Here is an 11,395-nt window from a genome sequence, read left to right on the forward strand (position 1 = left end):
GCATATCAGGAAAGACACTTAGGCGATTTGGAAACACGTTGCCGCACCAGCACTCCCCGATGAATATTCAGTACCTGCGAGTTGAAAGCCCTTTCGAGTCGCAGTATGCAACGCACTTTTCATTGGACATGTTGCCTGCATAGTAAATCTCTTGAGTCGCAGTCCCAGCGTTCGCTGCGGATTGTCGTTGAAGCATCCGAGGTATGACCATCCGCCTGCAATTGGGGCTACTCTGGCAACAATGCCATCGTCTCCTTCGCCGACGTCATCATCAGGCGGTACAACTCCATTGCTGTTGTCTGATGAGGCTCCATACGGAGCTGGACGACTGCCCGGGGAGTTGCCCGCTGGACATCCCAACCCTGTGCAATCTCCGTTACTGTTGTCAGTTCCAGTGCTTTGGCCGCTCCCTGGGCGGTTTGAAGGGCATCCAACTCTTGTGCATGCACTTTCTCCACCTGGACTTCCTGGGGTACTTGTCAGTGGAGGACAGGTCGGCCCTGAGCATATCGGGGGAGCGTGATCTTGTTCGCCAACACCATTGTTATCATATGGTCCGTCCGCAGTACTTGCATTATCACTGCCGCCTGATCCCCCGTTCGGATTGCTGACAGGACTACCATTCGATCCGCTGTCAGGGCCGTTGCCGGCGCCGCCGCCGTGTCCAATATTTGATCCAGAAATATGATCATTTGTTGGCGATTGAGGGACCACAACAGTCGTCGTAATAACCATTGGAGGGGGTGAAGCACGTGTGGGTGGAACAGGAGTTGGACCCGGTGCGCAATACCATCCACCATCGCAATGATAGCATGGCCATCCCCATCCACAAGGGCATTTTTGCATTGGTGTTTCTTTTGGGGGACAGAACCATCCGTCCAGGCATTCTTTGCAAGAATACCCTCGCCCCGGGCATGGTCCTAGAATCGGATCGGGAATAGTTGGCGAGGGCACAGGGCAATTAAGGCCAGGCCCAGGATATGTCGGGCAAGCTGGACAAGCAGACGAAGGGATAGCCAAAAGGGTTGAGGATGAAGCGGAAAACCCGGTTGGGACACCGCTGCCCGGCAATCCGTTGCTGAGTGAATCAGGACTGCCCAGGATTTCACTCTCATTTGGGGAGCCGGTGCCCGGAATAGTGCTGTCTGGTCCAGGAGCTTGCGGCGGCAACTGAGCCCCGGATAGGCCGCCTGGATCGGATTCGGAAGCAGGCGGCTGGGCTACAGCAGGCTGACCTAGATTCTGTGGTTTGGGCTGCCCAGAGCCTGAAGTGACAGAGGCTGGTCGTGGCTGCAGTCCTTGAGCAGGTTGGGACACATAGTCAGGTTGGGGCCCGTCGTCAGGCTGTGGTCCGTCGCCAGGCTGGGGTCTATACCCGGGCCGCGGGGCTTGTCCATCTGAGGACAACCCGTTATTGCTGGAACCACTATTGGCTTGTGGCTGTTGTCCGGGCTGTGCACCTTGACTGTTCTGCTGCGTCGTGCCAGGGCTTGTACCAGGCTGCTGAGTAGATCCATCGCCGGACTGTGAGGTTTGACCCGACTGCTGAGCATTTCCGCCTGGCTGACTGCCTGTTGCTGGGTGCAGCGTTGCACCCTGATCTTGCTGCCCATCTTGCTGTTGGTCGCCAGCCTGCTGAGCTCCGGCTTGCTGAGGTTGGCCCGCGGGCTGACTCGTAGACTGACCTTGCGCCGGCTGGCCCTGTCCTTGCTGTTGAGGCTGACCAGCAGGCAGACGCGGGTCTGGTTGCTGCTGCTCTCCTAGGGGGCTAGGTGATTGGGCTTGACCCGGTGATGGTCCGGTGCCGGGTGGTTGTTGTCCAGGCTGCTGTCCAGGACCGTTTGTTTCGGGCTCAGGTTGGGGGGCAGGGTATCCTTGAAGTGGCTGAGCAGTGACTCGAGGCTGTCCTGGGCCCAAATCGCCGGTGAACGCTGTCACGAGAGGTTCATCTGGCTGATCTGCAGAGAATCCTTGGGAATCGGCCGAACCGCCACCTTGCTGAGCCCCTCCATCTGGTGCGCCGCTGCTTGGGGAAGCCTCAAGGCCTGCTGGAAGTGCGGCAGTCGTGAACAAACCGCCCGGGACCAAGATTGTATCGCTAGAAGGCAGTGCAACTCCTTCGCCAGGGCTAAATTGGGCTCCTGGTGCAGTTCCTATGCTGTTCTCCTTGTGTGAGACGTCATCGGTCGATGGCGGGGTGGGCACAATGTTGAGAGGTGAAGCACCGTTATTGGGGAACTCCATGCGCGTAGGAGCGTCATTATTGACACCGGCACCCGCTGCATTGCTGGCCGGCAGATTGGTTACAGTTGAGGGCGACTAGACCTGTCCTGCTGGAGTCGTTGCTTCCCGAGCATCCGGCGATTGAACCAGACTGGCTTGATTCGGGACGTCTACGACGGGAGTTGTTGGCGGCTGGTTCATTCCTCCTGCGCCTTGCGCATCACCAGGACCCCCCGGGCGCTGACCATTGGTTGTACTCTCGTCACCAAAGGTTTCTGGAACTGAAGGGACATCGTCGTGGTCCAGCATGCTTGGCACTGGCAGAGGTAGAGAACCGTCGAATTGTGAAGCGTGGTTGCTGGAGATGTCGCCTAGTGCTGGCATGACACCAGGGCCATTGTTGGTGTTACCAGGTACGGGCATTTCATTGGAGATAGTGAGATCGATCTTGTGAGGAAGCTGTGGTTCAGAGTTGTCCACGACGAGGCCAGAATTCTTGGGATCGGGATCGCCCCGGCTAACTTGAAGACCGAAGGCACCCCACGGAACACCGAACAGCTGTCTTCTCTCGGCAGAAGTAGGTTCGTCTGAAGAGAGCGAGTTACCTCTTCGATTCTCTTCAACGACGGGTGATGCTGCGACCAGTCCTGAAGCAACCAGGACAACAAGATAATAGAATAGAAGAGAATAGTGAGAGGAATTGGGTTTGCAAGGGCGCGGACTCGATTGCCGCAATGACGTATTGAGGAGCATCTTTGTGGGTAGCTTAGTACGCTCGAAAAGCAAACGGTTCTCTCGGCTTTTTTCTAGACTAGAGTGGAAGATTCTGATGGCGATGAGTAAGACTCGAACGAAAGGAAGCACTTCCAAAAGGGTGGTACCAAGAAAGACAGCCAAAAAGCGAGGTCGGAAGATTGCCTGAAGGAAAGCGTTGTTGATGCATTGGAGGAGACAGAATCTGAGATTGAAACAAACGAGGCGAAGTGATAGATATGGCTGCTAGCTCTCGATGCAGGTACCATTGACCATCCTCACACTTTCCTCAGACTGTCATTGCTTTCAGATACATGGAAAGAGCTCCAGTTAGTCCAGTCAGGCCGTGGCAGTCGAGCCGCCTCGCAAGACTAAGAGTGACTCCCCTTGAAGAGCCTGACCCCCCGAGTTGCCTTCATCATGATTCAGGTGCTTCGTGTAGTCTATTCAGGGGAAGCTGAAAAGCGGTCTGGAAAGAGATGCCTGGGTTTCTTTCACTCTTCATGATGTAAATCTGCTTGTCGACATCACAGGAAGGTGGGGTGAAGTTGGCGGGGCAGTCGCAACGCGCGCACAGACCACACCTTAATGCATCCCCGGCCAGTCAATCCCCGACCGCCGACAAAATTTCCAAAAAATTTGGCAAGAGACTGTTCAGTAGCAGCTTCTCTCCCGAAGACCTGAAGAAGCTCGCCAGGCACCACGTCTCCCCCCTTCCCACCGGCAACGTAACAGCCTCCTCAACGCGAACCGACACCGATTGATTCATTCCACTCAACGAGGCCATAGCCAGCGTCCAAATATGGACATCCACCGCTGCCGCTTCGTTCCTTATCCTCCTTCCCCCATCAACGCCCTCGCCTTTTCCCGCCCCTCCACCCGTTCCACCCTCCAGGCGAGCCTCAACCGCCTCGCTGTCGGACGCGCAAATGGCGACATTGAGCTCTGGAATCCCTCCAGTGGCGCCTGGCACCAGGAGAAGATCATTCATGGCGGCAACGACCGCTCCGTCGACGGTCTTGTGTGGGTCGTTGAGCCCGACGAGGAGCTTCCTCACGCCTCGCTCGATGCCCCCGCCGAGAAGGCACCCATCATGCCCGGCCGCTCCCGCCTCTTCAGCATAGGCTACACCTCCGCCGTCACAGAATGGGATCTCGAGAAGGGACGGCCTCTTCGTACCGCCAGCGGCCAGCATGGCGATATCTGGTGCATCGCCGCCCAGCCCGCCCCGACCGGCAATAAGGCCCTCGCCTCTCCCAACGATGGCGTCTCCAAGCTCGTTGCAGGCACCATCGACGGTGCGCTGGCCATCTACACCATTGCCGACTCGGACCTTCGCTTTCAGCGTCTCCTTGTCAAGTCTCCCGCTCGCAAGACGCAGATGGTGAGCATTGCCTTCCAGTCCCGCGATGTTGTCGTTGTCGGCTGCAGCGACTCTACCCTTCGCGCCTATGATATGCGCAACGGCTTGATGCTACGCAAGATGACACTCGGTGCCGATCTTGCCGGCGGCTCCAAGGAGATCATTGTTTGGTCCGTCAAGTGTCTGCCGAACGGCGACATCGTTTCTGGCGATTCGACTGGGCACGTGACTATATGGGACGGAAAGACCTACACCCAGATGCAAAGACTGCAGAGCCATCGCCAGGATGTCCTCAGTCTGGCGACAAGCAATGACGGAACTGCACTGCTGAGTGGAGGCATGGACCGTAGGACCGTCCTGTACAAGAAGACCGCTGGCGCAGGCTCCAGGTGGGGCAAGGTTTGGAGCAGGAAATACCACGATCACGACGTCAAGGCTATGGCTTCCTTTGAGAGCGCAAAAATGAGTGTTGTGGTATCAGGAGGTGAGCACAAGTCCCGAGTTCTTCTCCTTTCTCACTGATGCTAACCTGACAGGACCCGATGCGTCCCCGGTTGTGCTCCCTCTCAAGGAGCTCGGCCGTGAGAACCACCGTACACTTCAGAACCTTCCTCAACAGCCACCTCTCCAGAGCGCACCCAAGGCGCGCCTTATCGTGAGCTGGTGGGACCGAGAGGTCAACATTTGGAGGCTGCGCCAGACTTTTGACGGCATCTACAACAACGACGCCGAGGATGTCAACAAGAACCGCAAGCTTCTAAAGACCATTCTTATCAAGGGCGAATCCAGCATTTCCGCAGCCTCCATTTCCCCTGATGGAAGCGTGCTCGCCGTGGCTACAGCCACCGAGTTCAAGGCCTTCCACCTCCAGCACCAGAACCCTACCAAGCCCTCCGATATTCGGCTCTCGCAGATTGAGGTCCCCGCTTCGCTCGCCAACAACGGAGCCAACCTGGTGCAGATATCGCCGGACGGAAACTGGCTCGTTGCGATCCAGGACGGAACCAGGATGCTCCTCTTGCGAATTAAGCACGACGCCACCAGTGACGAGGCCCCGACTCTGGCCAGGCCGCAGAGCGTGACGCGCATGAAGCGTAAGATTCCCAAGCACTTGAAATTAGGAGGTCTTGGCAACTACGAAAGGACCATTACGCACGCGACCTTTGCCCCTGACAGCAAGATGCTCGCTGTGGCCGATCTGGCTGGCTACATCGATACATGGGTTCTTCGCTCCGACGGTGAGACCGACGAAGATGACGACGCGTCATCTGACAGCGACTTTTCCGAGAGTGAGGCCGACGTCGAGGAGGCTGACGACGCAACGGGTAGCAAAGAGCGATGGCAGCACACCCCCGCGTCCACGCTGCTGCCCAAGCTGCCTGCGCCGCCTGTCGTCCTGTCTTTCGCGCCCGAGGCGTCTGACGCACCCTACACCCTCCTCGCCGTGACAAACGTCTGGCACATACTAGCATTCAACCCGCTTGAGGGCGGTCTGACGCCTTGGTCCCGCCGCAACCCCTCCGCTCGTCTGCCCAACACCATCCGCGACACGCGCGACCTCGCCAAGGGAATCCTCTGGCAGGGTCCTCGCGCCTGGATCTACGGCGTGTCGTTCCTCTTCATGCTCGATCTTTCGCAGGACCTCAGTGACCCCAGCGCCGCCTCCACGGCCCTGACTACCGACAGCAACGCGTCAGCGCTTGCCAAGGCGGGCCAGAAGAGGAAGCGCAAGGGCGCAGAGAGCGGTGCGGGCAACCGCATGGCCATCGGTTCTCTCGTCCCCCAGCAGGTTGACCGCTATGTCAGTGGCAAGGACTGGCAGACCGACCTCGAAAACGCGGCGGCGGCGACGCGATCCGAGGGCAGCGACACGGACATGGCAGATGCCGATCAAGAGGAGGAGGACGATGACGATGAAGACAATGACAACGACGATCTCGGCAATGAGAGCGAGCATGATGCGCTCGCGACGCTGCGGAACCGGGACACGCAGATGGATGCCAGCAGCGGCTCCGGACGCAAGAAGTGGTGGTACACGTACAAGTACAGGCCGATCCTTGGCATTGTAGCCCTGGACCCTGCCGGTGATGGCGCCGCTCAGCCGGCGTCCGAGTCAGGCGATTCGTCGGATCTGCCATCACTGGAGGCTGTCCTTGTGGAGAGGCCACTGTGGGACGTTGACCTCCCCGAGCGGTACTTTGGCGCCAACGAGGCTGAAAGGAGATGAGTGGCATGACATTGTACTGAGTAGACAAGCAAAACGGGCAGCGGTGAATGAGGAGGATCGCGTCAAGCATGCCCCAAAGGAGAGGAGGCGGGACGAGCTACTTCCTGCAGCCTGTCGATAGAAGATGGGGCAGTTGCGGTCTGTTCTTCCTGGGGTAGTCTCTGGAGTCAAAATCTATTCGCTTCCGGGTTTCCAGCTTGGTCCACCACACTGCGCCTGACAGCCACGCATGCGACCCCGTGCCAAGGCCCATCTCGATGGCAAAGCTTGTTCTCGCTCAGTCCGGACCGGCCTCCCTCTATGTGACTCGTCAGGCCTGCCCGATAGTGATGGCAAGTGTGGAGCGGCTGCTGGCCGTACCTTGCCCATGCAGAGGCGCTCTTTCGCAATGGGGAGGTTTCCTCGACGATGCATGGCCAACAGAGCATAGACAGAACAAGCTCCATGGCTTGCCTTAGGGCCGTAATCGAGTGGGGAGAGTGACGGGCGCTGGCCTCTTCTTTTCTTCTTTCTTTCTTTCTTTCTTTCCTTCTTTCTTCCTTGTGCTCTCCTGATTTCGTTCCACCCTAGTTTGTCTGTTGGTGATTTACACGGCTCGCTGGGCCCGGAGGAAGGTTCATCGGCATCTCTGGCGACTCAGCCGCCCTGGAATATCACGGGACCTCTTCTTCTCGAACTCTGATGCAGACCGTGCTCTCGGCCGTGCACACTCAACCATACACACATATTTTTTTTTTGCAGTACAAGCGATTGCGACATGAGCCATCCCCGGGGGAAAGGGGGCGGGGCCGCAGGCGAACGTTATTTTGGTACGGTGTCGTCACTTGGTGATTAGGTTCGAGAGGGCATTCCGGGATTGCGGCTGTCGGAGGATTAGTCACCCAGTGAGTTGCTGCGTTTGCACCAGATAGATAGATAGATAGATAGACAGACAGACAGACAGACAGACAGACGAAAGAGACCCTGCCCAAGCGGACAAACTCCAGATCTCGGCTCGATGCGGTTAGCGCGTGGGCGATGCCGCGTGGATACCGTCTGGGATGCTGATCTGTGGTCTCGACAGGACTTTGAACGCGCGTCCCTAACCCCCCTCCCCCCAAAATGCCCCGACCCGACTTCCTGACTATTGCGGCTCTCTGGCTGGTCTGTTCGTTTCGTTCGGCGGGGCGACCAGCTCCCAGCTGGCCTTTGTCACGACTGCCGTCCCTGAATGTGGACAATGAAATGGGGAAAAAGAACCATGTGGAGGCAGGTTACATGCAACATGGCAAAGAATGAAAGAGCAGAAGCTTCCGGTTTGATTGTTCCAAAGGGGAAGTGTTGGACTGGTTCCACATCATCGCAAAGAACGACAAGCGGATTCCCACGAGCAGCCGAGTACGGGCCTCGTCATCTCTATTCTAAGGTACGCGAGTGTCCAAACATCACAGCCCAACAAGCGAGAGAGAGGAGATGGTCATGACAGGAGAGCACCAAGACATTGGTCCCTACTTATTTTTAAAGCTGCGAGGAAGAGGTTTGAAGGGGAATGGGTTTGGGGTGACGTGCTTGGCGCAACGAGAGACGAGACAGCGCCGTCGTCAGCGAATGGCATTCGAGCGGCGACGAGCGAGCCCAGCTGGCTGTCTCCGGCTGCTGCCAGTCACCGGTACCGAGCAGGACAAAATGGTTCGTCCCAAGGCTATAGGTACATGTCCATAGCGAAACGCAGCGCGCGCCCATGTCTCATGCTGACTTGGCGGCTTGCACCCACCTCCCCGACGGCAACGGGCCAGCGCTTTGCACAGCAAACTTTCGATGCGTGCGTCTCCTCCGCCATGTGATGTGGGGTGGCAATCACAGCAGAACCCGTACTTGTACGCGCAAGCTGTACCCCTTGGATCCAGTGGGCACGCACCAACAAGAGAGAAAAAAAAAAAGGTCGCACAAGGCTGCGCGCTAGTCATGTCCGCCCGGCACGCGGCAGACATGGGAGATGAGCTGCTGGCCGACGACGTGTCAGTCGTTTTCGCACTACAGGCTACGCGACGGCTGTCGGCTGCGTCTTGCAAGCCTCGTTGCCGGATGTCTTCGGATGCTTGTGAGCAAGAGAGTTAAGTAGCGAGGGTCCTTAGCGCGATGAGTTGATGAGCTGAGCTTCTGCCTTTTTCACCCCTGTTCTCAAAGATCTGGAGGCAGCACGCGATAGCGTTACGACGTGGAGGATCCAGAATCGAGCAGCAGCAATTCTGAATCGATGCTTTCTGAGCATGGGCGGCGCCGGGCCAAGTCAGACGGCATGTCGGAGTGCTTCCCTCGAGGGGTTCGTTTCTTTGTCGCAGACATACCAGATTATACTTCGGCACTCGAGAGCATCTGTGCGGGAAGTTCTCCATGTAGATTCCTCGACAGCGGCGTAATATTGATGGCCGAACCGCGTCAAGACTGGGCAACTGTCAGGATCGTGAAGCGAAAGCCATCATGTCGTACGATTGAAGCCGGGGGCGCAATCTATTTTCCCTCTCAAGGCCAAGCAGGCTATAGGTCTTGGTGTTGGACGCGACTGAGTAGGGGTCCAAGTCCAGCACAGCAGTGGCCTGCACGGCATCACGGCACCACGGCACCACGGCACCACGGCATCTAGGATCCAGTGGAGGGACCTGGTAAGAAGAGGGGGGAAGAAAATCAAACAAAATCGGGCTAGCTAGGTGATCACACCCTAAGAGGAGGCGGTCTAGATTAGCACTGTTGCGGAGGCAGAATAGATTGCCATGGGATGGGGTCGTAACAGAAGGGGTAATCTTGAGGGCGATATCGACAATCACAACGGAGAGGCAAAAAAAAGAATAAAGGGAAAATGGACAACATGTCGATCGCGCATGGCGAGAAACGAATGGGCTTGAGACGGCGGTCCAAGGAAGCGGCGCTCAGGACTGCAGATCCACAGGACGCGTCCGACAGCACCTGAACGGGTGGCCGAGGAGGCGTGCTGAGCCACAGCAAGGTAGCCCCCTCTTGGGGTTTCCGGGCCTCTGGCTCACAGGCTGTGTCTTGCTTGTCTCTACCTGTCTGGTCAGCAACGCTGCTCATGGCCACAATTGGAAACAGCCACCTGCGCCTCGTCATCGCCCCCTCGGCGGAATCCCCACCTCGTCTGGAAGTGTGGAAGTGCATGCGTATATGGCCCTGAACTCTGGGACAAGCCTGTACCACGGCCAGCGCTGCGGGACAGACGATCGAGGAATTGAGACAATGACAATGACAGTTGAGGCTTGATGATGACTGCCTACGAATGGGGTTCCCGAAGCTCGGTAGATCGATCACCTTGTCGGAGTCGGAGCGATCATGCTGGAGTAGCGTCTACTGGGCATTTCTCTCCTCAGTCGGGGTCCCGTGCCTGTGCCTGAACCTTGGCCTCGACACCCAGGTACCGACCGAGCTTACGACCCACCAACAGCTGCCAACATCGAGTGGCTGGGTACCTATCTACCTACCGTAGGTACCGACCTACTTACCATGTACCCATCTAGGTAGTGGGCTGCGGCTCGGTGAGGAGAAGGACGAGCATGCCAGGTGCCGTGATGCGACTTGGCCTGCACGTGTGCACATCCTGCGCAAAGTGTCCGTAGGCATGATGCAGCTCATCGACAAAAGATAATCTGACGGCGAAACAGTATCGATTTTGCATTGTACACATACCGTAAAGTAAAGGAAATGAGACGTCCGCATTGTGGGGAGGCGCGGCTTCAGACGCTTGCGTGGAGGCTCCAGTGTCTGCGTAGACGTTCGGAACTCGTCAGGACTGCTGGCTGGACTGGGGAACCCCCCTCCCCCCCCAGCCCAGCTTCAGTGCCGTTTGGCAGGTACAGGACGCTCTTCAGTGGCTCTGGCCGGCCGGTCGCAACGCACCCGACCACCGACGACGCTCTTTCCCTCCTTCATCAGTGCGACTCGCCCATTGGCAAAGTGGGGCTCCAGCCTGGAGAGATACGTACCCACCTGGCCGTCTGTCTCCGCTCTGAGGTTGCAGGCCATCTCCCATTGGCTGTTGCCGCACAGCTTACGCGTAAGGTGCACTTGCGGAAGACAGCCCAGAGAGCACCACACGCAGAGGGAGGCAGGCGGGACCCTTCACCAGTGCGTCCCTCTTTATTCCTTCCCCCCCTGGTGTCCACTGTTCACAGCCCACTGTCCACCGCCCCAATTCATGTCGCCCTCCTCCCGCTGGCACGTCTGCCATCCGCCTGCCTGCCTGCCTGTCTGCCCGTCCTTCCACCTTCAACCTACTTGCCTTACAGACACAACACCAGACGCAACCACCCCCCCCTCCCCCTTCCCCTCTTCGTCAACCGCCCACGCAATCACCGGGTCAAGACAGGAGTACGAGCGCGGCTCAGACGCATCGAGCCATCACAGCAACACTTGGACGCCGGGTTCGACCAACAACCGCAGCGCGCGTGCACTCGGCAGCGTCCATCTTGCGCCAACCCTTCGACGATCTAGGTACCCCGTGCGTGCCTCGAACAACGGGACCGCTACGCAGCATCGAAGTCGCGCGACACCCTCAACATTGACAGGGGACAAGCACGGCAACGGCTCACGACGACGGCTAGTGATCTACCCCACGACACGCGGCGCATCTTTTCGTCTCGAACTGCATCTTTCCACGCCGACAGAACAACCCAATCTCCTCGCTCCACCAAAGCCACTGAAGCCTTGACACACACCCCCGTTCTGTGTGGGAAACCGTACCCATGAAGATCCCATTTCACCCCCTCGCTTGTAGTACAACTCTTTGATCCCCGAATTCACGTACTAACTGAACCGTTCCCTTGGGGACGCCTCCAACG

At 57.8% G+C, this 11,395-nt stretch overlaps 2 protein-coding genes across 2 annotated transcripts; one reads left to right on the forward strand and one right to left on the reverse strand.

Annotated features, from left to right (window-relative positions):
• Window positions 1-18: 18 nt before the first annotated feature.
• VDBG_07337 (predicted protein) lies at window positions 19-2,976 on the reverse strand (the record flags this gene model as incomplete). Its single annotated transcript, XM_003002720.1, has 2 exons — window positions 19-2,279; window positions 2,469-2,976. 2 exons carry the CDS (start codon window positions 2,974-2,976, stop codon window positions 19-21), a joined length of 2,769 nt encoding a protein of 922 aa, XP_003002766.1.
• Window positions 2,977-3,778: 802 nt separating this feature from the next.
• VDBG_07338 (U3 small nucleolar RNA-associated protein) lies at window positions 3,779-6,566 on the forward strand (the record flags this gene model as incomplete). Its single annotated transcript, XM_003002721.1, has 2 exons — window positions 3,779-4,823; window positions 4,876-6,566. The coding sequence occupies 2 exons, from the start codon at window positions 3,779-3,781 to the stop codon at window positions 6,564-6,566; spliced, it is 2,736 nt and encodes a 911-aa protein (XP_003002767.1).
• Between the last annotated feature and the right edge of the window lie 4,829 nt (window positions 6,567-11,395).

The sequence above is a fragment of the Verticillium alfalfae genome, genomic scaffold (assembly GCF_000150825.1).
Source record: "Verticillium alfalfae VaMs.102 supercont1.9 genomic scaffold, whole genome shotgun sequence".
Lineage (NCBI taxonomy): Eukaryota > Fungi > Ascomycota > Sordariomycetes > Glomerellales > Plectosphaerellaceae > Verticillium > Verticillium alfalfae.